Here is a 24,942-nt window from a genome sequence, read left to right on the forward strand (position 1 = left end):
CTATGAGAAGACAATGAGGCATGTACAGCTTGGGAGTTAACAGCACAGACTCTGGAGCCCAACTGCTCAAGTTTGAATCTGGGTTCTGCCACTACTTAGCTGTGTGACCTTGGACAAGTTACTTAACTTCTCTGTACCTTAGTTTCCTCATATGTAGAATGGGGAAAATACCAAGTAGTGGGACCAAATTATGGAAAGAAACTCTTGACATTCTATCCTGTTCTTTCCCGTGAAAACATTTATGGTTTAGGAATTTCTGGAAGCTCTCCAGACCATAGACAAACCTTTAAATTTATCATGGTAGTGGCTGTCTGCGCAGCTCTACCAAAACGGGATGACATGGTGCAGGGTTGTAAGCCCCGCCTTTTACTTACTGGAGCCCATGGGATCTCTTCATATCATACCTGCCTGCAAGGGGGCAAGGAGAGCGGGATGCCCTCCACGGGGCAACACCTATCAGTCAGCTCTGCTTTCTGAGGTAGGTGTGATCAACATCATTTAAGAGATGTGGAAACCGAGGCTCACAGAATTTCCAGAATTTGCTCAAGGTACAGTTAATAACATGCAGAGTTGGGATTCAGACTTAGATGGAATTCTAAAGCCACTATGCTTCATTGCCTCCATGTGTTAGTTATTATTGCTATGTAACAGATTACCAAACTTAGTGGTTTAAAACAACAAACATTTATAATCATACAGTTCTTGAAGACCAGAAATCCAGGAGTGGCTTAGCTGGGTAGTTCTGGTTCTGAATCTCTCATGAGGTTGTAGTCAAAATGTTGGCCAAGACTGCTGTCGTCTCAGAGCTCCACCAAGGCTACTGAAGCTGCTTCTAAACTCAGTAATGAAGTTGTTGGCAGGCTGTAGTTTCTTGCTGGCTACCGGCCAAAGGCTTCAGTTCTTGGCCACATGGACCTCTCCAGAGGACTGCTCCCAGCATGACAGATTACTTTCCCCAGAGCAAGAGAGTCAAGAAAAAGTAGACAGAAGAGTACCCAAAAGCTACAGTCTTCTGTAAATAATCTTAGAAGTGACATCCCATCACTTCTGCCACCTGATATTGACCACACAGACCAATCCTGGTACAGTGTGGGAGGGGACTACACATGGGTGTGAATACCACCTGCAAATGCATCCCCCAAAGCAGCCAGCCCACCCACAGGGGTCAGGGAAAATCAGTTTTCCCTGACCTGGTAAGGAGCCAAGCCAGGCAAATGTCCACGAGGGAAAATCATCCTGCGCCTGCGCCCTCCAAACTCCACTGTCCTAGGGTCCCCAGGCGGAGCCATCCAGTGGTCGTATCCTATTGGCCCCTCCCCATCCCGCAGCGCCACCACCGCGGCAGCCGCCACCACCTGAGGGACTACAGCCCCCGGCATGCTCTGCGGCGGCCTCGGAGCCACGTGACGAGCTTCTCCGCGTGTCACTGTCAGGTGACTCGGGGAAGATGGCCGCGTTGACGGTGGAGAACTTCGCCGCGCTCCAGAGCCTGCTGAAGGTAAACTGGAGGGGTGGGGACAGCGCGAGGCGGGTCTTTGTCCCCGGGACTTGGGAAGGAGAGGGAAGACTAAAGGAACCCGGATTTGGAGCCGCGACCCTGCCACTACGTCTTTGGGTGACCCCGCAGTTGAGCCTTTCCGAGCTTTTTTGGAAGTGAGCACGAAATTAATGCCGCCCCGACTGGATGGTGGAGAGACAAATCAGATAACGGACGTGCAGGCGCTGTACAAATGCCCCCTACTAAGAGTCTCTGGGGCTGGCTTTCGGGATTGGTGTAGTAAATGCTAGACCCTCACTACGAGTTCCCCATTTCAGCCCGCAGCCCTCCTTCGCTCTGTAGTTGGGAAATCTCTCTCCTCTGCGTCCGCACAGCCCCCTGAGCGAAGCGTGCGTTTTGTTTTCCTGAATCGTGGGTTTTCTGTAGTTCCTTTGACCGGCGTAAGGGCCGAAACACTCCCCGGAGGATTATTTGAAAGATTGTGAGGCTACTTAAAGCCAAATGAAATGATGGATTGGAATTACTTGTTTAATTCTGACTTCGCCTGTGGAAGAAGGGGCGGCCTTATCGTCCCTTGTAGACACTTTTCTGCCTTTCTTACAGAATGTAAGATCCAATCGGGATTTTTTTCTTTTTTCTTTTTTTTAACTCCAGATGAAGAAGGCTGAGTTAATACTAAGCAGTTCATGGCACAGCATCGTCATTGATTGGTCCATGCAGTGGTCCCTCTTTTGTCTTAACAGTCTCTTCGGTGCTCATTTGTATTTTCCTTCCCTAAAAGCATCTGCTCTATGTTATTCACAAATGTATCCCCAACAAGTATCCTCAACTCCTGGCACAAGGCATGTGTTCAATACATAGCTGTTATATGAATTAACGAATGAAGTAACAAAGCTAGGATTGGAAACCTATGGCTCTCAGCTTCCACCTTGGACCCTCATTGTGGCTGTTCTGACCACCCGTTACGTATTCATCTGTGTGGACTTTTTTTTCTTTAATAAACTTTAAAAAATTATTAATGTGTAACACACAGAAAAGTGCACATCTCAGGGATTAATCAGACCTATGTAACCATCACTTTGGTCAAAAACAAAACATTACCAGTACTGCACAAATCTCTCCGTTGTTCCGTAATTGCTACCCTCACCAACCCAGTGGTAGCCACTGTCCTTACTTTTAAAATCAATTTAATATTGCCCATGTTTGAGCTTCACATGAAAGGAATAATACAGCATTTGGTTTTTCTGTTCCAGGCTGTTTTTTCTTGCCAATATGTAGCAATAGTTAATCCATTTTCATTCCTGTTATTCTATGTATTTTCTTTTTTAAAAAATCACTTTGAATTTTTATTTTGAGGTAATTATAGATTTACATGTAGTTGTAAAAGGCAGTACGGAAAGATCCCATTTACCCTTTACCCACTTCCCCCTATCAGTAACATCTTGCAAAACTATAGTATGATATCACAGCCAAGATATTGACTTTGATACAGGCAAGATACAGAACATTGCCATCATCACAGGATCCTTCATGTTGCCCTTTTATAGCCATATCCACTTCCCCTCTGCCCTTGCCTTCTCCTTGCCCTCTGGCATTCTTCCTTTCTATAATTTTGTCATTTTGCACGTTACATAAATGGAATCATTTAATACATAACATTTTGCAATTGGCTTTTTCACTTACCCCTTTTCTCTAGAGATTCATCCATGTTGTAGCAATAGTTATTTTGTTTTCATCGTTGAGGAGTATTCCATGATACGACGTTTAGATTGTTTTCGATTTTTTGGTACTACAAATAAAGCTGCTATAAACATTGGTGTACAGGTTTTTATATGAAAACAAGTCTTTATTTGTCTGAAATAGATGCCCAGGAATACAATTGCTGGGCCATTTGGTAGCTGCATGGTTCGTTGGGGTTTTTTGTTTTTTTTATTCTTTAAGGAACTGCCAAACTCTTCTCCGGAGGGGCTGTACCACTTTGCATTCTCACCAGCAATAGATCAGGGATCCTGTTTCTCCCCATCCTGGCAGCATTCATTGTCATCACTGCATGTTATTTGAGCCATTCTGATGGGTGTGTATTTGTATCTCATTGTGGGTTTTTTTTTATGTTTATTTATTTTGAGAGGGAGAGCACACACGTGTGCATACACAAGCGGGAGAGAGGGAGAGAGAGAATCCCAAGCAGGCTGCACACCTGCCGAGCCCATTGCGTGGCTCAGTCTCATGGTCATAAGATCATGACGTGAGCCAAAATCGAGAGTCAGTCGCTTAACCAACTGGACCACCCAGGCGCCATCTCGTGGTTTTAATTTGCTTATTTTTTATGATTAGTGATATTGGACATCTTTTCACATGCTTATTTACCACCTGTATATCTTCTTCAGTGACAGATCTCTTTATGTCTTTTGCCCATATCCTAATTGCATTGTTTCCTTTTTTACTTTTGAGTTTTGAGATTATGCATTTTAGATACTGGTTCTTTGTCAGATACGTGGTTTGCAAATATTTCCTCCTAGTCTGTAGCTATCTTTTCATCCTCTTCATAGGGGTGTATTAACTTGCTAGGTTTGCCATAACAAAGTACCACAGATTTCGCGGTTAAACAACAGGAGTTTATTGTCTCACAGTTCTGGAGGCCAGGTGTTGGCCAGATTGGTTACTTCTGAGGGCTGTGGGGACCAGTTTGTTTCATGCCTAGTTCCTAGTTTCTGGCAACATTCCATATACCTTAGCTTGTAAATCTCTGCAGTCATCTTCATAGAGTGTTCTCCCTTTTTGCATCTCTGTGTCTACATTTCCCTTTTTAAAATAAGGACGCGGGTCCTGTTGGATTAGGGTTTTCATCTTAACTAATGACTTCATCTTAACTAATTACATCTACAACAATTCTGTTTCTAAATGAGATCACATTTTGCGGTACTGGGATTTGGGACTTTGACATATGAATTTTAGGGAGACACCATTCAGCCCATAACAGGAGCTTTCACAGAGCAAAAGTTTTAATTTTGGTGAAGTACAATTTGTCAACAATTTTCCCTTTTACCAACTGTGCTTTTGGTGTCATGGCTAAGAACTCTTTGCCAAGCCATAGGTCTCCAAAGTTTCTCCTCTTTTTTCTAAAAGTTGTATAGTTTTGCGTTTTCCATTTAAGTACATAATCCACGTTGAGTTAATTTTGCATAACGTGTAAGACAGTTTGAGATGGATTTATTTATTTATTGCCTGTGAATGGCTAGTTGTTCTGGTACACTTGTTGAAAATGCTGCCCTTCCTATATTTACTTGCTTTTGCTACTTTGGCAACAATCAGTTGGGGGGCACCCTGGTTGGTTCAGTCCATTGAGCATCCAATTCTTGATTTCAGCTCAGGTCATGATCTCACCGTTCAGGGGTTTGAGCTCTACGTTGGGTTCTGCACTGACAGTGCAGAGCCTATTGGGATTCTGTCTCCCTTTCTCTGTGTCCCTCCCCTGCTTTCTCTCTATCACTCTCAAAATAAAAATAAACTTAAAAAAAAAAAAAGAATCAGTTGGGTAAATTTGTGTAATTTATTTCAGAATTCTCTATTTTGTTTCATTTATCTATTTGTTTATTCCTCTGATGATACCACATAGTCTTGATTACTGTGGCTATGTAATAAGTCTCAAAATCAGATTGGCTGATTTGTCCTACTTCATTCTTTATCAAAATTGTTTTAGCTATTGTAGTTTCTTTGCCTTCCTATATAAATATTAGAATGATTTTGTCTATATTTTTTAAAACCTGCTGAGATTTTCATAAGAATTGTGTTAAACCTGTATATCAGTTAGGGGAGAGTTGACATCTTTAGTGTGCTGAATCTTCCAATCTATAGTATAGCTCCCCACTTATTTAGATCTTTGATTTCTTTAATCTGTGTTGGGTAATTTTTAGCATACAAGTCCTGTACATGTTTTGCTAGATTTACACCAAGTATTTTCCTTTTTTTGAGCAGTTGCAAATGATGTGTATTTTTATTTCTATTTATTTATTTTTTTAAGTTTACTTATTTTGTTTTTAGTAATCTCAGCACTCAGTGTGGGGCTCGAACTCACAATCCCCAAGATCAAGAGTTGCATGCTCTTCCGACTGAGCCAGCCAGGTGCTCCTGATATTGTAGTTTTTTGGGTTTTTTTTTGTTTTTTTTGTTTTTTTAATGTTTATTTATTTTTGACAGAGAGAGAGAGACAGAGCATGAGCAGGGGAGGGGCAGAGAGAGAGGGAGACACAGAATACGAAACGGGCCCCAGGCTCCGAGCTGTCACCACAGAGCCCGACGCGGGGCTCTAACTCACAGACCGCGAGATCATGACCTGAGCTGAAGTCGGAAGCCAGCCGACCGAGCCACCCAGGCGCCCCGCTGATATTGTAGTTTTAATTCAAGTGTTTACATGTTCATTGCTAGCATGTAGAAATACAGCTGATTTTTTGTGCGTATCTCCTATTGGCAAACATGCTGAACTCACTGATTCTAGTAGGTTTTTTTGTACACTCCTTGGGACTTTCTGTGTAGACAGTCATGTTATCTGCAAATAGGGACAACTTTGTTTCTACGTTTCTGATCTTTTATTTCTTTTTCTTAACTTATTTCAGTGGCTAGAATTTTCAGCACACTGTTGAAAATGAGTGGTAACAGCAGACATCCTTGGCTTGTTCCTGACTTTAGATTTTCACCATTAAGTATAATGCTATCTCTCGGTTTTTTGTAGATGCTGTATATCAAGTTATGGAAATTCCTCTCTATTTCTAATTTTATGAGAGTTTTCATCAGGAATGGATGTTGAGGAGCACCTGGGTGGCTCAGTCAGTTAAGTGACTGACTCTTGGTTCTGGCTCAGGTCATGATCTTGCAGTTTGTGGGTTTGAGCCCCACATCGGGCTCTGCACTGAGCATGCAGTCTGCTTGGGATTCTCTCTCTCCCTCTCTCCCTGCCCCTCCCCTGCTTGTGCGCGCTCTCTCTCTCTCTCTCAAAACAAAATAAAGCTTAAAAAAAAAAAAGAATGGGTGTTGAATTTTGTCAGCTGCCTTTTCTGCATTGATTAATATCATGTGATTTTCTTCTTGAGCTGGTTAATATGGTATCCTTTTTTGTTTCCTAGAAAAGATTGTGTAGAATTAGTTAATTCTTTTTAAACATTTGTTAGAGTTCTCCAGCAAGCGATGGCAGGGTGGCTCAGTCAGTTAAACGTCCGACTTCGGGTCAGGTTAAGATCTCAGGTTCATGGGTTCAGGCCCTGCATCGGGTTCTCTGCTGTCAGCACAGAGCCTGCTTGGGATTCTCGGGTCTCCCTCTCTCTGCCCTGCCCCTGTGCTCGTTCACTGGCTCTCTCTCTCTCTCTCTCAAAAATAAAATAAACATTAAAAAAATATATATAAAAAAAAAAAAAAGGAATTCTCCAACGAAACCATCTGGGCCTGGAGATTTCTTCTTGGGGAGTTTTAAATTATGAATTCAGTTTCCTTAATCATTATAGGGCTATCCAAATTATCTGTTTCATATTGGGGGAATTGTGGTAGATTGTGTTTTTTGAGGAATTTATCCACTTTATCTAAGCTGCCAAATTTATATGTATAGAGTTGTTTGCAGTTATTCTCTTATTTTCCTTTTGAAATCTTTAGAATCTGTAGTGCTATGTCCTGCTTCATTCCTGAATGTGGTAATTTAGGTCTCTTCTGTTTAACTTTGTCAGGCTTGCTAAAAGTTTGCCAACTTTATTGATATTTTCAAAGACCTAGTTCTTTGTTTCATTGATTTCTCTCTTTTTTTTTTTTTTCCTGTTTTCAATTTCATTGGTTTCTGCTCTTTGTTGTTTCCTTCCTTCTTCCTTTGGGGTTATTGTGCTTTTCTTTTTCTTTGTTCTTGAGGTGGGAATTTAGATTATTGATTTGAGAACTTTCCTCTTTTCTAATATATGCATTTAATGCTGTAAATTTTGCTCTCAACATTGTCGTGACTGTGTCCCCAAAATTTTGGTTTTGTTTCTCGTTTTTACGCATTTAGTATAATTTTTAAAATTTCCCTTGTGCTCCTTTCTGATCTGTAGATTAAGTTTCCAACTGTTTGGATATTTTCTTGACAACTTTTTGTTAGTGATTTCTACTTTGATTCCATTGTGGTCACCAAGAACACACTCTATACGATTTCACTTCTTTCACATTTGTCGAGGTCTGTTTTATGGCTCAGAATATGATGTATCTTGGTATATGTTCAGTGGGCACTTGAAAAGAATGTATATTCTGTTGCTGGGTAGTGTTCCATACATGTTGATTAGATTGATTGATGGTGTTGCTGAAATGTTCTATGTCTTTGTTGAATATCTGTCTAGTTCTATCAGTTGTTGAAAGACAGTTGTTGAAGTCTCCAACTGCATTTGTGGATCTGTCTATCCCTCCTGTCCGTTCTATCTGTTGTTTCTTCTTGTGTTTTCTAGCTCTCTTCCTGGGTGCATACATATTTAGGATGTTTTCTTAGGAGATGGAAACCTTTTATCATTATATAATGTCCCTTTCTGTCTCTGGTAATTTTCTTTGCTGTGAAGTCTACTTTGTCTGATATTAATGTAGCCAGTCTTGATTTTATTTCATTAATATTTGCATGATATATCTTTTCCCATGCTTTTAATCTGTCTTCATATTTGAAGAGCATTTCTAATAGACAGCATTTAATTGAGTCATATTTGTAGCTCATATTTAATTTATCATTTACAGCTCATATAATTATCGAATGTTTGAATTTAAGTCTGCCATTTAATTTTTTGTGTTTCTTTATCTGCTCTTTTATGTTCTTTGGTTTCTTTTTACTTTTTTCCTGCTTTCCTGTGGCTATTTGAACACATTTTTGGCATTCCCTCTTATCTATAACATTTTAAAATATATTTCTCTTTCTAATCTTTTTAGTGGTTCCTCTCGTTACATTTATATACATAAATCACAATCTATCAGTGTCCTCAGGTTACCAGTTAGAGATGAAGTGTGGAGACCCTATCTTCCTTCAAGTCCCTTCCCTTGTTTATAATATAATTGCCTTTAAGTTATTTCCTCTGCATACATTTAGAGCCACATTGGACAGTGGTATAAGTTTTGCTTCATCCTTCAAACAGAATTTAGAAATTCAAGACAAGGAAAGTCTATTGTGTTTACCCTTATTTTTGCTTGTTGTGTTCTTTCTTCCTGATGTTCTCAGGTTCCTTTTATTGTTTCCTTTCTGTTAAGAGAACTTCTTTTGTCTTGTGACAAATTTTCTTAGTTTTCCTTTATCTGAGAATGTCTTGATTTCCTCTTCATTTTCTGAAGGATATTTTTTGCTGGTGTAGGATTCCAGGTTGATCGTTTTTCTTCCAATATCTGTAAATATTGTGAAAAATATTGTGCCACTGCCTTCCTGCTTCCATGGTTTCTGATTTGAAATCTGCTATTATTCTCATTATCCCATATAGATAAGATATTGTTTCTCTCTCACTGGTTTCAAGATTTTTTTTCCTTGCCTTTAGTTTTGCTGGACATACGTCTTGGTATAGGTTTCTTTGGATTTATCCTCTTGAGAATTTGCTTCGGTTCTTGAATGTATACAGTTATGTCTGTAGCTAAACTTGGAAAGTTTTTTTTTTTAATTTTTTTTTTTTTTATGTTTGTTTATTTTTGAGACAGAAACAGAGCATGAGTTGGGGTAGGAGCAGAGCGAGAGGGAGACGCAGAATCCGAAGCAGGCTCCAGGCTCTGAGCTGTCAGCACAAAGCCTGACGCGGGGCTCGAACCCACCAACCGTGAGATCATGACCTGAGCCAAAGTCGGACACTTAACCGACTGAGCCACCCAGGCACCCCTACTTGGAAAGTTTTAAGCCATTATTTCTTTAAGTACTTTTTCAGCCTTGCCCTCTTTTATCTTCCCCTTCTAAGACTCCAGTGACATAACGTTAGATTTTTTTGGTATAGTCCCATAGACCCCTGAGGCTCTGTTATTATTTTCAGTCTGTTTTCTGTGTGCAGATTGGGTAATGTCGAGTGTTCTGTCTTCCAGTTTACTGATTCTTTCCTCTGTCCCTTTCTGGTACTGAGCCCATCTACCAAACTTTTAATTTTGGTTATTGTATTTTTTCAGTTCTAAAATTTCCATTTTGTTCTTATTTGTATCTTCCCTCTTTGCTGGGACTTTCTGGCTTTTTAATTTGTTTCAAGTGTGTTTGTAAGTACTTGTTGAAGCATTTTTATTATGGCTGCTTTGAAATCTTTGTCAGATAATTTTAACATCTCTTATCTTGATGTGGAGAATCTAATGATTATCTTTTTGCATTGATCTTTCTGGCTCTTGGCATGATGAATGGTTTTCAGTTGAAAGCTGGGCATTCTTGTATTATACTCTAAGATTCTGGATCTTATTTAAATCTTCTGTTTTAGCTGGCTTTCTCTGACACTGCTTGGGTAGGGGGAAAGGATTTCCACCTCATCACTGCCAGAAGGAGATAAAACTCCAGGTTCTTTACTTGGCTGCTACTGACACCCAAAAGTGGGGGTTCCTTGTGACCACGGGGCAGGGGTGGGAGTTCTGGCCCCATGTGGTGACTATTAATACCATGCGGTGGTGGGACTTGCTGTCATTCAGTGTGGATGAAGGTCCCAGCTCCCTACTTGGCCTTCTCTGACACTACCCCGGTGGGCGTGGGGGCATTGGGACACCGCATTGCAGCAGCAGAGGGTGGAAGTCTGCATTCCCCACTCAGCCTTTGCTGACATAGGCGGCAGTGGGGCTATCTTTTTTTCTCTGGTGTTCAGCTGCAGTAGAGCTGTTATCACTTAAAAGTTTTCTATCTTGCTGAACTTTTTTGGCCAGAGAGAGCAAGTATTTGTTGGAGTTTTTGGTTTTGTTCTTGTGTACCTGTTGGCATTGTGGGTTACCCTGTTCTTCAGCTCAAAGTCTGCGATTTACAAACAAAAAGAAAATCCAGTAAACTCACCACCATGTCATTTCTTGGTCATGAAGTCCACAGCAGGTCCCGATCCTCCCCTCTCCCCCTGCCTCCCCACCCCCGCTGTCAGAGTTATTTTGCGTTTGTTTTCTGTATGTGGTTTTAATTGTGCCCAATGGGTTTCGTTATGCTTCCAAGGAAAAATTAAGGAAAAGTACATCTGTTTCATCTTTCCAGAAATGGAAGTGTCCTAAGGACCTTAAAATTTTTTTTTTTTCAATGTTTATTTATTTTTGGGACAGAGAGAGACAGAGCATGAACGGGGGAGGGGCAGAGAGAGAGGGAGACACAGAATCGGAAACAAGCTCCAGGCTCCGAGCCATCAGCCCAGAGCCTGACGCGGGGCTCGAACTCACGGACCGCGAGATCGTGACCTGGCTGAAGTCGGACGCTTAACCGACTGCGCCACCCAGGCGCCCCGGGACCTTTAAATCTTGAGTCTCAAAGGTATCACACCATGACTGGGACAGTATTATGCTCTAAAACATGTATGTTCAGAGTCTGAATTGGTTTCTTCCCCCACCTGTGATTTAATTCATAGGCCTCCTCAAAAGATGTTGTCAGACAGCTGTGCCACGAGAGCTTTTCCAGTTCAGCCGTTGGCTCAAAAAAACTCTTGGATATGACATGTTCCAGCTTGTCTGTGACCCAGGAGGAAGCAGAGCAGGTAAGTATGGTCAGAAATGACCTTTGGCCACTGGCTTCTCAGCTCATTAGGCTCTTTCTTAACGTCCCAGTCATTGCCACATCTAAGGAAATATTTCCCCTGAAATGTCTGTTGACATTATAACAAACTTAAAATAGATTTCTTTTTTTTTTTTTTTAATGCTAGTGAACTTAGGAAGGTCTTTGAACCTTCACTTCCTTATGATAAATGAGGCCTGGATGGGAGAATTATACCTAGAATCAGAGGTCCCGGCCATTTCCTTTTTAGACCTGTTCCCTAGACAGTGTGGACCAAAGCCAGCCTTTCTGTGATTTTCTTTCCCTGTAACCTGCCTCTGCTGTTAGATTGTCAGCCAGATAGCTTTGACAGACTTCTTCAGGATCACTGGGCAGAGGCTCCAAGGCCTGAGTATGAGTCAGGGGACATGCTCCTGGACCCCCACCTGACCTCAGCAGGTGGCCAAGAGGAAAAGTGAGTTCATGAAGTACTCACAGCCTTCTCTTTTTAGGGCAGATAGGTTTCTAAAACAGGAGTTCATCCAAACAGACCTATGTTGTTGCTTCTGTTGTTGTTGTTATTATTATTATTGCTATTTTTAACCCAGAGCTCTGTTCATTGAAGTCAGTGATAGAACAGTAAAAGGCAGAAGCCAGATTATAGAAGCGAGCTGGACTTAGTTTGGGTTCCCCAAAAGTAGACCCTGAGGCGAAGAGTTGGCTGCACGTAATTCCCTGGGGAAGTGAGTCTGTAAAGCACGGAGGAGGGAGGGAGTGGGGAAAACCCAGCAGGGAAGGAGAGCAAAGCCGCGAAGGGTTGCGTTGATGTCTGGTTACTGCTGTGGGTGACAGCGCTCAATCAGGGGATCCTGTAAGAAACCCTGGGGAACACAGCCCTGAATTGCCACCCTGGAGGGCATCGATCCACTAACTTGCACCCTCATCAGTGGAGGGCTAATGCCCCCTCACCTCTCGGTTGTGCCTCTGAGGCTGCAGGTCCTCCCGCGGCATCCAAAAAAGCCCTAGTTCCCTCCGGATTCTTGCTTTCAGCTAAGCACTGTTAGGCTCCCAGACGACCGCAGGCCACCTTGGGCTGCCCAATTGGTTGGAAGGACAGAGTGGAACACGGCAGCCTCGCGGGGCAGCATCAGGCACCCCTGGGCAGTCAGCACAGCCACCTGATCCATTTGTTCTCTTTGCCCTCCTCGGTGACAGCCTAGGGACAAGGGCACCCTGGATCGAAAGGCCAGCCCCCTCGGGAGCCAGTATCTCGTAACGATTCAGTACGCCCAGCTTCAGGTTGGGGCAGGCAGTGTGCAGCCGGAAGCCGAGCTCAGGGAGTTCATGCGGACCTCCTGGTCCCGAGACAGTGACCCCAGGCAGTGACCTGAGGCAGTGTCGCCTAGTAACACAGCTAACTTTTCACTTCTCTCGCGTTACCAGGGAACAGGCTGGAAAGTGAACTGAAGGTCAGATTCTGTGCACAAGGAAAGAGGGCTTATTAACCCTTTGTTCCCAAGCAGAAGTTTCTGGCATGTTGACAGGTTCCTAGGTCAGGCAGCTACACCTGTCTTCTAGATCAGCAGGTGGACATAGGGGTGGGCCAAGGCCCATGGGCATCAGGACCCATGGGACCGTTCAGGTGACTGTGGCAGCGAGTCGCAGGCCCTCGGGGAGCACAAGCCCGCCCCCACCCACCCCGTCACCACACTGTCCCGCAGCTGCTCCAGGCTCTGCACCGCCTCACCAGGCTGGCTGTGTTCCGTGACCTGTCCTCTGCCGAGGCGATCCTGGCTCTCTTTCCTGAAAATTTCCACCAAAACCTCAAAAACCTGCTGACGAAAATCATCCTGGAACACATGTAAGTGCTCGTTTCTTGAGAATTCCTTGTAATGCTTTTATAATCATATTTCAGGGCAATATTTATCTTCAGTGTCATTTTTAATGATTAAATGTATTCTTCATGTGGAGAAATTGTGTATAATTTAGTTAAGAAATTCCCTAGTGTTGGATGTTTAGGCTAATGGCAGCTTACACTTCAGTGAAAATTTTTACTGTGGAAGTTTTGCTCACATGCTTAATCATTTCCTTATTGGTTAAAGGCCAGAGTGAGGCTTTGCTTTATATTCTCAAGTTGGCCATTAGAAACGTTGCGCCAACTGTGTTCCACCAGCAGGACACAAGATCCCCATCCCCACGCCTTCATCAGCACGGAGGGAATTTGTTTCACGTTTTCCCCCAGTTTACAGATGGCAAATGCACCTCATTTCAGTTTATGTATCTTTGATACTAGTGATGTCAAATGTCTTTTTCATGTGTTTTTTTAAATTATTTTTTAACGTTTTTTTATTTTTGAGAGACAGCGCAAGAGAGAGGGCGGGCAGGGGAGGGGCAGAGAGAGAGGGGGAAACACAGAATCCAAAATAGGCTCCAGGCTCCAAGCTGTCAGCACAGAGCCCAATGTGGGGCTCAAACTCTTGAACCGCGAGATCATGACCTGAGCCAAAGTCGGGCACTCAACCGACTGAGCCACCCAGGCGCCCCTCTTTTTCATATGTTTAATCAATCATTTTTGTTTCTTTTGGGAATTATCTAAATATGTTCTGGGAAAATCCTTTGGATACATACAATTTAAGCAGAACCAATTAGCTGCTGGTTAGCAGTAGGCTTGAACAGAATTGTAATAACAGATAATGCCTATTGCCAAAGGTTTTATTTTTTCAGAAACTTCCTCACACGTGACCATGTTTTATTTTGCCTGTGGTTGGCACCTCACTGTGGCGCTCTTTGCCGTAGCACTAGACAGGTCTGCTCGGGTGTGTCTGCAGAAGATGCATTACTTTGTGGAGCGGGTGCTCAGTACAGGAGAACAGATTGACCCTTCCTGTTTTGTCTCGGAGAACGATAGTGCAGGGCGAATGCCGTGCATAAGCCTTTTCTTTTTTTCTTTTTCCCTACCTATGAAAACTTAACCAACTGAGCCACCCAGATGCCCTTCTAAGCTATGAAAACTAACAGCACTTAAGGCCTTCACATCACTGAGTTGTGTAAAATAGACAGAAAACTGCTTCTTGGCGGCAAACATTTCTGTGGTCCTTTCCCGTCAGGAAGTGATTACAGGCTTAAAGACCCCGGAAGGGTAGAGGTCCAGGTCCACGGGCCTCTCTCGTTCCTCATCCCTCTTCCATTATTTTTTCCTCATCTTTCCCTCTTAAACAGCTCCACTTGGCGAACTGAAGCCCAAGCAAATCAGAGTGAGTACCAAGAAACCTACCTTCCTCCCTACCCTTCCTTTCCGGCCCCGGCTCTACATCTGCCAGGCGGCCGGAGTTGGTAACCAGAACTCAGTGTGCATTAACCTAATCCCGGTGAACTGTGTGTTGTGCTTTTCTTTTTCGTAATCACTTTTTTGTTTTTTTTCTGATTGTGAACTTCATATAATAAGGGTATGTTGTTTATATAAAAAAAGGAAATATGCAAAGCAGAAAGTGAAGTACTTAAAACTATTATATTTCCATTAGGAAAAAAACAGTAATGGAAATTGAATTAGTTTGAAAGATTGAAATAAAAGAGGTATGTCATAAATGATTACTATACTTACTAGCCAGTCACAGTGTTGACAAACTCTAGCATTAACTCATTTGGTCCTCCCCACCCCCACCGCCACCCCCCCCCCTGGGAGCTAGGCTAAGGTTATCCCCACTTTACAGATGAGGAAACAGGCTCAGAGGTTAGAGAAGTGGTGGAACCCAGCTTCAAGCCGACTCTCCCTCTCAAACCAGAGCTTTCTCCACTGTTGTCGAAGCGACACATTTCCTAAGACTCAGGCCCAACCTCATCTTCCCTGCCTTGTGTTGTCTCTCGTTCTGTGCTGACATCTGGAGGGTCGTGTGTGCCGGCAGAAGCCTGGACGGGCGCCCACCGTGAATCAGTGCTAAGCACAGGCAGCACAGAGCGGTAGCGAAGAAGGCCTGTGACTTCCTGTGAGGTCTTGAACCCCGGCTTCTGCCTCCCTCAGAGACTTGCTCTGTGGCCCGGGAGCATGACACAGCCATCGGGGCTGGCTGTCACAGAGTAAGGGCTTGGGAAGGCGAGGGGCATGAGCTCTGAGCCGGGCTGTCTCCTTCACAGTCTCTCTGCCGCGCCTAGTCGACCTGGACTGGAGAGTGGACATCAAAACCTCCTCTGACAGCATCAGCCGCATGGCCGTCCCCACCTGCCTGCTCCAGATGAAGGTACGTCTGCCGCCGTGCTCGTGAGAAGGAACGAAGGGGCCGTAGCAACTTGACACCCCGCATGCCATCGAAAATGCCAGTCCCCAAGCTCTGGGACCTGTAAGCCCGTAGGAAAAAATTTAGCACCCAGAGGGAGTCTTTATTTGTCAAGTATACATAATACTACTGTATTAACATATTACAGACATAATAAAACATAGACCAAAAGTAGACATTTTAAAGTGGTAAGACAGACACAAAGCACAAGTTTTAAAAACCGTTTGCTGATCCCTGAAGTTTACCTAACACACTGACGGGAAAGTTTAGCTTCCACGGGGGCGCGTGCCATCAGACTTCAGACTGCCCTCTTGATAATTTTGGTGCCTCTCGGGCAACTGCCTGTCCGGTGGATTTGGCCGCTGCTGTTTGTAACGTGGCTGAGCGGGAGCTCCTGTTAGCAGTTAGACAACTGTCAGCCCTTCGTTTTCTTGTTCGCACACTCTTGCCTCCTCGGTGTTACCTTCACTTTACAGTTCTTTCGGGAATCTTTTTAAACCGCATGTCCATTTTAGGGTTTGTTTAGTGATGCTGTGTTCACTTAACCACACACCCAGAAAATCACACCTGTAAGAAAATGAAAAAGTAGGGGTGCCTCTAACAACTAAGTCTTTAGATATTAGTAGACTTTTCTTTTGTTCTTAAAGAAACAGATAACCCTAACTAGAAGCTGTAATATTTATTCTGCACCCTGGTGGAGTCCCATGTACCCTGGCTCCCTCTGTGTAGAGCAGCAGTGTGGGCCCCCCAGCGCCTTCTCACTCGACGGCCCAGAGTCGGGGGTCCGAGGGGTGAGTGAGCCTCGGCTTCTCCGATACTCTCCCTCAGCACCCCTTATGGATGGAAACTTTCCCGAGCCTCTGGGAATCCCATGTGCTAAACAACTCCAGGGCTAGGACGCTGTGTAGCTCTGAGCCAAGGGCCTGTCCTCAGAGGTTCAGGAAAGCCGGGTAGGGCTCCCAGGTCCAGGGCTCACCTGCAGGGCGATGGGAAGAGGGGCGGCTCTGACTTTTGGGCCACGTTCTCTTTGCAGATCCAGGAAGATCCTAGTCTGTGTGGAGACAAGCCCTCCGTCTCAGCTGTCACCGTGGAGCTGAGTAAGGAAACGCTGGACACTATGCTGGACGGGCTGGGCCGCATCCGAGACCAGCTTTCCGCCGTGGCCAACAAATGACCCCAGCCAGCCGTCGCCCCCACTGCCGGGTCCCAGCTGCCGGCCAGCGGCGGAGCGCCTCCCGGCCGTCCCTGTAGCGGCATCTGCGGCCGACGGCAGGCCGGCCGGTTGGGTCGGGGAGGGGGCTGCCATCCAGGAAGGCACCGCTGGGTTGGGAGGAAGCGGCCGCGCCCCCACGCTGTTCTCATTCATTATCTTTGCCTCTTTCCGAGGCAGAAGCCTCCGTCGCCGGAAGACCTAATCGCCGCCAGAGCCGTGTGAGGGGGCATCTGCCTCAGCAGCTGCGTGTGTGGCTGCTTGGAAAATCCGGACCCACGTTGTGGAGCTCATCTAACGAGTTCCTTCCCAGCGGCAGGTGTGACTCACGCGTTGGCAGCCCTGGAACACAGGGCGGTGACCCGCAGTTCCGCCCCTCCGTCAGGGAAGCTGGCCGGGTCCCCAGAGCAGGGCCGCCTCGGTATGCTCCGCCCCGGCCTACGCTCAGAGCCCTCCTGAGCCCCCTCAACCCTGCCGGCCCTCCTTCCAGTGTAGGGAGTCTGAGATGGCTGCTTGTCTCCTCCCTCGCACAGCCAGAGGGCCCTTCCTTGGTATCGTGCCGCCATTCCAGGCTACAGACGTGGGAATGACTGGAAATAAATAACAGTTCTGAAAACTTCATGACTCTAGTCATGCTCCTCGAAGCTTCTGTCCTCAGCCCGAGTTGTTGCCTCAGGCCAGTGCTGCCTCATGTTCGTAAAGATGATCCCAACTTTGCGATTCCCAGCTAAGCCCATGGCCATGGTGTGACCTGAAACCAGGCTTGGGACCCTCCCACGTTCCCGGTTTGTCTGTCATGCAGAGCAAAGGAAAGCGAGGTTGACAGTATCTGCCCGTTAAGAGCTAGCGTGGATGTGCCCCTTAGAGCTGAGCCATCCCTGGCACGTGCCTGTCACATCCCAGGGACCCCTGTGTGAGGCTGCCGCCTCGCCATCCACATCACCCCACGGCAGCAGCACCCAGCCTGCCGAGTGCCCGTTTTGACGGCTTCTGGGCAGTGTGTGAATACGGGGTGGGGGCAGGTGGAACCGGGGGGAGAGACGATGGGCCCCGTCAGGCTGCCGGGGTCGGAAGCCAGCTCTGCCTCAGTGACGAGGTGTTTGACCTCCGGGTCTCAGACCACCTAAACGGGGATACTAAAGTACCCACTCTGCAGGGCTTTCGTGAAGAAAGTCTCGGTCACGTTAGCGCTGATTATTAAAGGAAAGGGAGGTGGACGGCTGTCTCCTGCCATCGCTTCATCTGCTGTGGCAGGGCTGATGGACGGCACATGTCACCAGTGGGGAAATCCGCTCCGTGAAGTCCAGTCGCCTGCCGGGAAGCAGCCTCCTTAGGACCTGGGCCCAGATCTGTCTCGCTTTCTGTCTACCACACGGGACTCTGCAAGGGAGGTGGAGGTCTGTGACTTTGGCTCCATTCGGAAAGTGCTGGAACTGAAGGAGAGATGAGAAAACTCACTGCTAAGACACTAGGAATGTCAAGAAAAAAAAATCCCCAGCTCCTCTTTGCTGTTTCTTGGAAGCTGAGCAAACTTCTCTTAAAATGGCAGTTCTTGACTTCGTGGCGGCTGTATCCATTGATAATCTGTGAAAGCTATGGATCCTTTCTGTAGGAAATGAATATTCCATGTTTTACAGTCAGTGACAGGGCTTCATGGACCCTGGAAGCCAGCCCACTGTTTCCAGATTAAGAGCCCCTGACCGTAGGTTGAATTCAGCCTTGCGAATTCAACCCCTCTGTTTCCCTTTTGGTCCCTGTGACTCACAGAGTTCTCCCAATCCCTGTTCTCTGGACCTCCCATGGGAAGCCATAACAAAATCACTTGAAGCAGCGTAGGTGTCTGGGCATTTGGATGTTCCTTTAGTCAAGTTGACCTGAACAGAACCATCTGGGTACATTCCATATGGAGGGCATTCAATAACCGGAAAATTCAATGAATGTTTGCTACCCTTCACCTCATGTGCTCACTTACGGGGTTTGTTTTCCACTGATAGGGAGGATGGATTGTTTGTGGATACCGTATTTCTAGTTGGTCTGATCCTATCTCAGAAAAACCTCCTAGCTTCTGTGGATCTCAAAGGAAGCTCCCTCCTTCAGTGCTTGTCTGATTTCCCAGTAGTACTTTGTGTAACGAGTAGCAGTCCGTAAACTGTCCTTTCCTTAGAACATGGCGAGGTTTGGATGTCCAGACTCCATCCACAAAAGGGCAATGCTAGACCTATCACCCCGCCTGTGCCTCCGGCTGTCCAGCACTTTCCACCCACCAGGCCACAGTGGGCAGTGCGTGGCTCAGTCCTAACCAATGTGCTTGGCCCACAGACTGTGTCATGATTGTACATAACTCGAACTGGGCCAGCCTGAGGCTTTCTCTTTGGCTTTTTCTGCTGGAATCAGCAAAAACCATCTCCCGCCTCTGGGTGCTGGTAGTGAAGCCAGGAAGGTCCTTCTTCTGCCACACAGAGAAAGCCCATCTGCAAGGGGAGAGGCCAGCCCAGAGCAAAGCAGAACCCAGAGGTTGGGAAGAGGACCGGAGAAGCCGGTGTGCCTGATGCCACTCCCAGCCTCCTCCTGCTCTCTCCTGGTGTTAAAATGTACCCAGGATTTCCTTTTATCGGGATTGGTAAGATTGGAAACTATTGTCACGAAGGACGAAGTTTATGCACGCGATCTCTAGAATCAGGAGGTGTGGCACATCACACAGGGCCACCTGGGGAAAGACCGGAGATGGTCCGGAGGCAGGGACGCAAGGGGACAGCATGGCCCGAGACTTTATTGGGGTTTTCACGGGGAGGAATGGGCAAGGCAGAATAGGTCCATCAAGTCAGCTCGGGATTGGCTAGTTTGAACAATTCCGGCGGGCTCTGGACTACAGAAGTGGTCCCTACTTGTGCGGTACCTGGGCCTGGGGTGACTCGGGCCAGGGAGACTATTGCTTGGTTTGCTTGGTGTGGGAGAGTTTGGTAAAAGACCTCACGGTGTGGCTGTGGATTGGTTGATTTTTGTATCAAAGTCTTGTTCTCCGGGGAGGTAGGAATTAGCACAGGGAGGGGGAGTCTCCAGGATCAAGGCCCCAAATGCCAGAGCGTCAAGAATACGGAAGATAAAATGCAGTCACAGGGAGGTTATGCAGCAGTAACAAACACTCCCAAGGTTGCAGCGGCTTTTAAGTTAAGTTTATTTTTGCGACCCAGCCGATGAAGGGTGGGGGGACAGGGAGTAAGTGTTCTCCTCACCACAGTCACTAAGGACAGTGGAAACTTTGTCCCTACACAGTCACTGAGGTAGGATGAGGGGATATGGCAGATCGCGCACTCTTGAAGCTTCCTCCCAGAAGCGACAAGCCAACCCCATGAGGACAGAGGACTTCAGTCCTTCCATACACCGGTGAGGAAGGGAAATGGGGTGTTCATGATCCGCTCTGAGAACTGTCCACCATCTGAAGCAAAAGATGCCATTTTTTGCCTACGCTGACTTGCACTTACAAACAAAAGAACAGTGAGCAAAATGTGTGGCACTTGACGCATCTCCCCAGACCTCTTCCTGCCTCCTCACATTGCCCTCTGCAGTCGGCGGAACATCTGCTCCTTGGGTAGTTGTGCGTCTACCTAGGAACCAGCTTGCGACATCCAGGGCCAGGTTAGAACTCAAATCTGGGTCTTTCAACTCAAAGACCATAGTCTCCATCCCTGCTTCGATTCTGGGAAAAGAACACGTGGATTCTCCACAGACAGCCGAACCTCCCCCTTAATGTGGCCGCTTGCCGCTCTCTGCCTCTCCAGCCCTGCCTTACCACTTCCACCTGGGGCCTCTTTGCCTCCATCTCTGGTGATTTTTCAGTCCAGAGACATTGACATGAGGACCAGACATTTGGGTCTTTACCACACGAGTCAGTTCTCTAAACACACCGAGTGGCCATCTTGTCTAGTAGTTACTTGTCACGCTCTGTGGCCTGGTATTTATGAATTTCCAGGAAGTGAGTCCAGTGTGGTGTAAAAGGCCCTTCATTATTTCGCTCAGTAAGCTGAGATGTTATCAGAAGTGAGAGAGTTTTTATTACTTTTGAAAAACGCTTTCGTCTGGAAACCATTGACTACTTGGCATTTTGAAGGCTTTCCAGTGGTTGAACATGAACAAGAACTATTTTGAACCCGTAACCGCTGACTTCCAAATGCTAGTAACCACTACACTTCCCCTGACCTGCATGATGCCGCCTTTTGTCCAACTTCCTGTTTTCTCTAGTGCTCGCATTTCTGCGGCTTAATTGTCCTTTTCACAACTACTTTAAGAAAGGGAAAAGAAAGGTTTCTTAATAGTATTCCCTGGCTTGTGCCAAAGGACCCTAATCTCCAAGGAGAGAAAACCATTCTTAATTTGAGGAAATGTCAAGAGCTCTTAAAGGTAAATCTGAGAATCAGAGTTTCTATTAACCCTGGGCTCTTGTCTGACACGCTTTCATGCCTCTTCTGTAAGTGGAGATGAGCTACTCCTCAGGTAAGACACCTCACAGATTCACAGTAAACCATGAAGTGGTCCCATTGACTGATGAATGGGACCTTCGTGGCTATTGGCATCAATGTTGCGCTAGCCATATGACCTTAGACATATGCCACACAATGAAATACGATGCTGTCCCAACAAGTGGATGATAAATGAACTGAGTGATGCCCTGGGATATCAGAGGGCACTGGGATCATTGTTATAAACACTGGATCCAGAGAGGGCCTCTGCTTAGGATTTCAGGAACTCTGAGACAGCTCCTGCTCCAGGCATTCCTTTGGCTCATTCAACTTCTGGGAGGGGGAGTCACTGTAGTAGGAAGTGGATTTGAGACTGCTTCAACAAAAGCTCGGTTTCCATGGGTGAAAGAATTTAGTTTCTCTCTTGCATGTGAAAGTCCGGGCTGGGAGAGGCTTGAAGAGATGGGACAGTTCTCCGTAGGCCTGGGTCCCCCCCATCTTGTGGCTTCGCCAATCAGAAGGTGTTGGCCCTCGCCCTGGGTGTGAAGCCTGCTCACCACTACACTCCATGCTTGCATCCCAGCCCACAGGAACCGGGAAGGAGGGAGCGGAGGGCGTACCCCAAAAGTCGCTACATATTTCCACTCATATTTCATTGGTCATAATCACATGCTCTATACTTAGCTTCAGGGTAGGTTGAGAAATCCTTTTTCTGGTTGGGCAGTCACGTGTCTAGCCAAAACTGGGGGTGGATGTGGCGGGAAGGAGTGGGGGGTGCTCGTTACTACAGTAAGAAGGAGAGAGAGGACAGTGAGAGACAACCGAAGGCCCGGGTGTTTACCTGCTCAGTGTAGCCTAATTTACCATTGCTTTCCCGGCAGCAGGTTTCATGGAGGAAGAGAAGAGAACAAAAGGCTCTGTGGGCGTTTATGGTCATGGTGCTCATGGTGCTCATGGTGGTCATGGGGGTGCTTCTTGAGGATGACGACCATGTCTCCTTGCCTCGGTCTCCATAGTAGCTAGCACAGCGCCTACCCAGCACACAGTAATAAATGCTTCCTCATGTCCCACCTTCTTCCACAAACCTACACAGGATTTGACCTGTATTAGTGATGGTTGAATTATATCGAATCGATTAGAACGCCGGCCAATGGAATCAACACCGACTTGACTTGCTCCTCCTAAATCTAACTCAGTCGTGCTGCCTTTCACCCCAGATCAGTTCATTCAGACACCTGCAGAGGGACCTTGGGTGGCAGGGCCCTAATTCCCCAAGGAGGACCATTCTCCCATCTTGCACCGTGTTTCCAGTCCTGGCCAGCTTCAGGTCTGTGGGCGCAGGGATGCCCGCCCCAGGCGGTCTCCCAAGCACACCGGTTTTGGAGGAAGGGATAGGAGCCGTGGGGGTGAGGGGAGGGCGAAATCCGCTGTCGAGGTGATAGCGAGGAGCAGACACTGGCACTTGGAGCTCCTGCCACTGTGTTCAAGGACCAGCATTTCTAAGGGGCAGCAGAGGGAGGGTGGGGAGTTCTCTCCCACTGCTGGAGGGACAGGCAGGGAGCAGCCAGCCCCGGGCCCCAGCACACACTTCCAGGTCTCGCTCTGTCCTCTGTCTGGAATGTCTCCCCTTAACCCTGGTTTAACTCGTATTCACCATCTGGATTCAGGAGCAGCACCTAACAGAGGCCTAGGAAGTCAGCTTACCCTGCCTGTATTTCCCCATCATTCCTCTTACCAGATCGCATTGTAATTAAGACAGTTGTAATTGTCTTAATGTGTGCCCCCCAACACACACACACACATTGTTCACGGTATCCCCTTCCCCTGAGTGCACAGCTCATAGGCAGCCCCTGTTGTCACTGAGAGCTTCCTGCCACGCGCCGAAGTGGGGTTCTGTCCCCTGGGTTACTCCTATAGAAGAGGTCACTCGTCCCTTGTCATGCCCACTCTGGTGACTCAGGACTCCTCTGCCCCCAAACGCCTCCACGGGAGGCAAGCTTCCACCTGCTGGTCACCTGGGCGTGGCTGGAGCTTGCCCACGATGCCCAGCAGATGGTGCAGTTTCTCTCCTTATCGTCCCTCCCAGGCCTGACATCTCGAACAAAGACCAGGCAAGAGTGGGCAAGGTGGGGGGAGCCTGCAGCCCTCTCCCAGAACCCCGGCGAGGGGAGACCCTTCCTGCCAAGGAAGCCCCCAGGCCCCTTCCCCTACAGAACTGTCCCTCTCAGGCCTAGGGTGACAAAGGATAGAAGGAACGTGGGGCAGGACAGACCCACCAGGGGGCCCATTCAAGCCGCCAGGTTCAGAAGCACCCACTGTCTCTTCCTGGCGTCTACCACAGGCTGGTGGACGCCAGGATCCCCCACCCTCCACCGCCCCACGGGGACCTGGTAGGTACAATGCTACCCTTTTGTCGGAGGCAAGCCCACAGGTTCAGTGCTCAGCCCACGGGGCCGTGTGCCGTGTGACTTTCTAGCTGTACTCCTTGGGCAGGTGGCTGAGCGAGGACTCAGATTCAGGTGAACCTGAAACCAAGTCTCAGTTTCTTGTCTCTAAGAAAGAGAGGTTAAGTGTGATTTCTCCCGACAGCACAGCTTGGAGGGTATTAATTATACATGAAGGTGTCTGGGAAGCGGATGTGGCACCACCAATGTTGGGTAAACTTCAAACACGCAGCTTCCTCCGCTGGACCCGACCCTGCCACGTGTGCGGGGGAGCTTGGGGGGGGGGGGCTGCTGCAGGGGGGAGGCTCCTCCGTCCTCCGCTGGGAGCGAGTGGGTCGGCTGTGAGGGCTGGGAGTGGCCAGGGGCCCTGTCATCTCTCATCCCGATTGTTCCAAAAGGCCCCTACCTGCTTTCCCGCCTCCAGAGCTGGCACCCTGTCTCCTGACCTCCCATCTTCCCCCTCCTTGCGGCAGGTGCTTTCTAAACACAAATGCAATGCCATCCCCTTGCCTAAAACTCGTAAATGGCTTTTCTCACGCTCTCAGACTAAACGCCGAACTCAGGAAAATGTCATTCAGCCTTCTTTATATTCTGCCCCCTGTGTTGGTCTCTTGAAACAAGATTAAATAAAGGGGTTTAAAATTTTTTTAATGTTTATTTTGAGAGACAGAGAGACAGAGACAGCATGAGTGGGGGAGGGGCAGAGAGAGAGGGACACACAGAATCCGAAAGAGGTTCCAGGCTCGAACTCACCAACCCCAAGATCATGACCCGAGCCAAAGTCAGCCACTCAACCGACTGAGCCACCAGGCGCTCTAAGGAAAGGAGTTTAAATCAGAATGAACAGCACGAGGTCCAGGGTCTGGAGGGAGTGGGTCCTGGGTGACAGCAGGACACATCTGAGCACCAAGAATGGAAGAGGGGGCAGGGTGGGGAAGGAAGGAGTGAGGGGGCTGGTAGCCAGCACTGCCCCCTTCTTCATCCGCCTTTTCTAGAGGACACAGGCTGGAGGGCGCTCACCGTTTTGTCCCCAGCATCCGGGGCACTGCCTGCCACTGTAGATGTTCGGTCCGTGTTTGTCGGGGGGATGCAGGCATGAACGGGTGAGCGAGTGAATGAAGAGCCCGACAGAGTCCAGGGTTGACTGGCCACCTCTGGGGTGCACCAGCCGCTGCCCTTGGCCCGTAAGAGGATACACCCCTTCCCCCCCCACGGCTGCCAGGCCAGCCCCCTGTCCCTGTCTAACCTCGGAGGCTGGAAGGGGGCAGTGCTACAGGATAGCGAGGTCAAGGAGAAGAGAGCTTGTCCAGGGGGATGTAACGGTGGCACCGAGGGCAGACATCCCAGAAGGTGTTACACCCACAGCCTCTCTGAATGCACTGTCCTAAACCTTGCAGGAAGGTCACCTGGCAG

General features: G+C 47.3%; 1 protein-coding gene across 1 annotated transcript; it reads left to right on the top strand.

The window, feature by feature from the left end:
* Positions 1–1,369: 1,369 nt before the first annotated feature.
* Positions 1,370–17,249, top strand: COMMD9 (COMM domain containing 9). Its single transcript, XM_015074387.3, has 6 exons — positions 1,370–1,498; positions 11,026–11,151; positions 12,869–13,008; positions 14,367–14,401; positions 15,279–15,382; positions 16,452–17,249. The coding sequence occupies exons 1-6, from the start codon at positions 1,448–1,450 to the stop codon at positions 16,590–16,592; spliced, it is 597 nt and encodes a 198-aa protein (XP_014929873.2). The 5' UTR covers positions 1,370–1,447; the 3' UTR covers positions 16,593–17,249.
* The last annotated feature ends 7,693 nt before the right edge of the window (positions 17,250–24,942 follow it).

The sequence above is a fragment of the Acinonyx jubatus genome, chromosome D1, assembly GCF_027475565.1.
Source record: "Acinonyx jubatus isolate Ajub_Pintada_27869175 chromosome D1, VMU_Ajub_asm_v1.0, whole genome shotgun sequence".
NCBI lineage: Eukaryota > Metazoa > Chordata > Mammalia > Carnivora > Felidae > Acinonyx > Acinonyx jubatus.

What these genes read in the sequence shown, in the direction of transcription:
- COMMD9 (XM_015074387.3), top strand. Translation starts at nt 1,448, where the DNA reads ATGGCCGCGTTGACGGTGGAGAACTTCGCCGCGCTCCAGAGCCTGCTG. An exon ending in CGCTCCAGAGCCTGCTGAAG is followed by an intron (nt 1,499 to 11,025) that starts GTAAACTGGAGG and finishes TTTAATTCATAG; the next exon opens with GCCTCCTCAAAAGATGTTGT. An exon ending in AAAATCATCCTGGAACACAT is followed by an intron (nt 13,009 to 14,366) that starts GTAAGTGCTCGT and finishes CCTCTTAAACAG; the next exon opens with CTCCACTTGGCGAACTGAAG.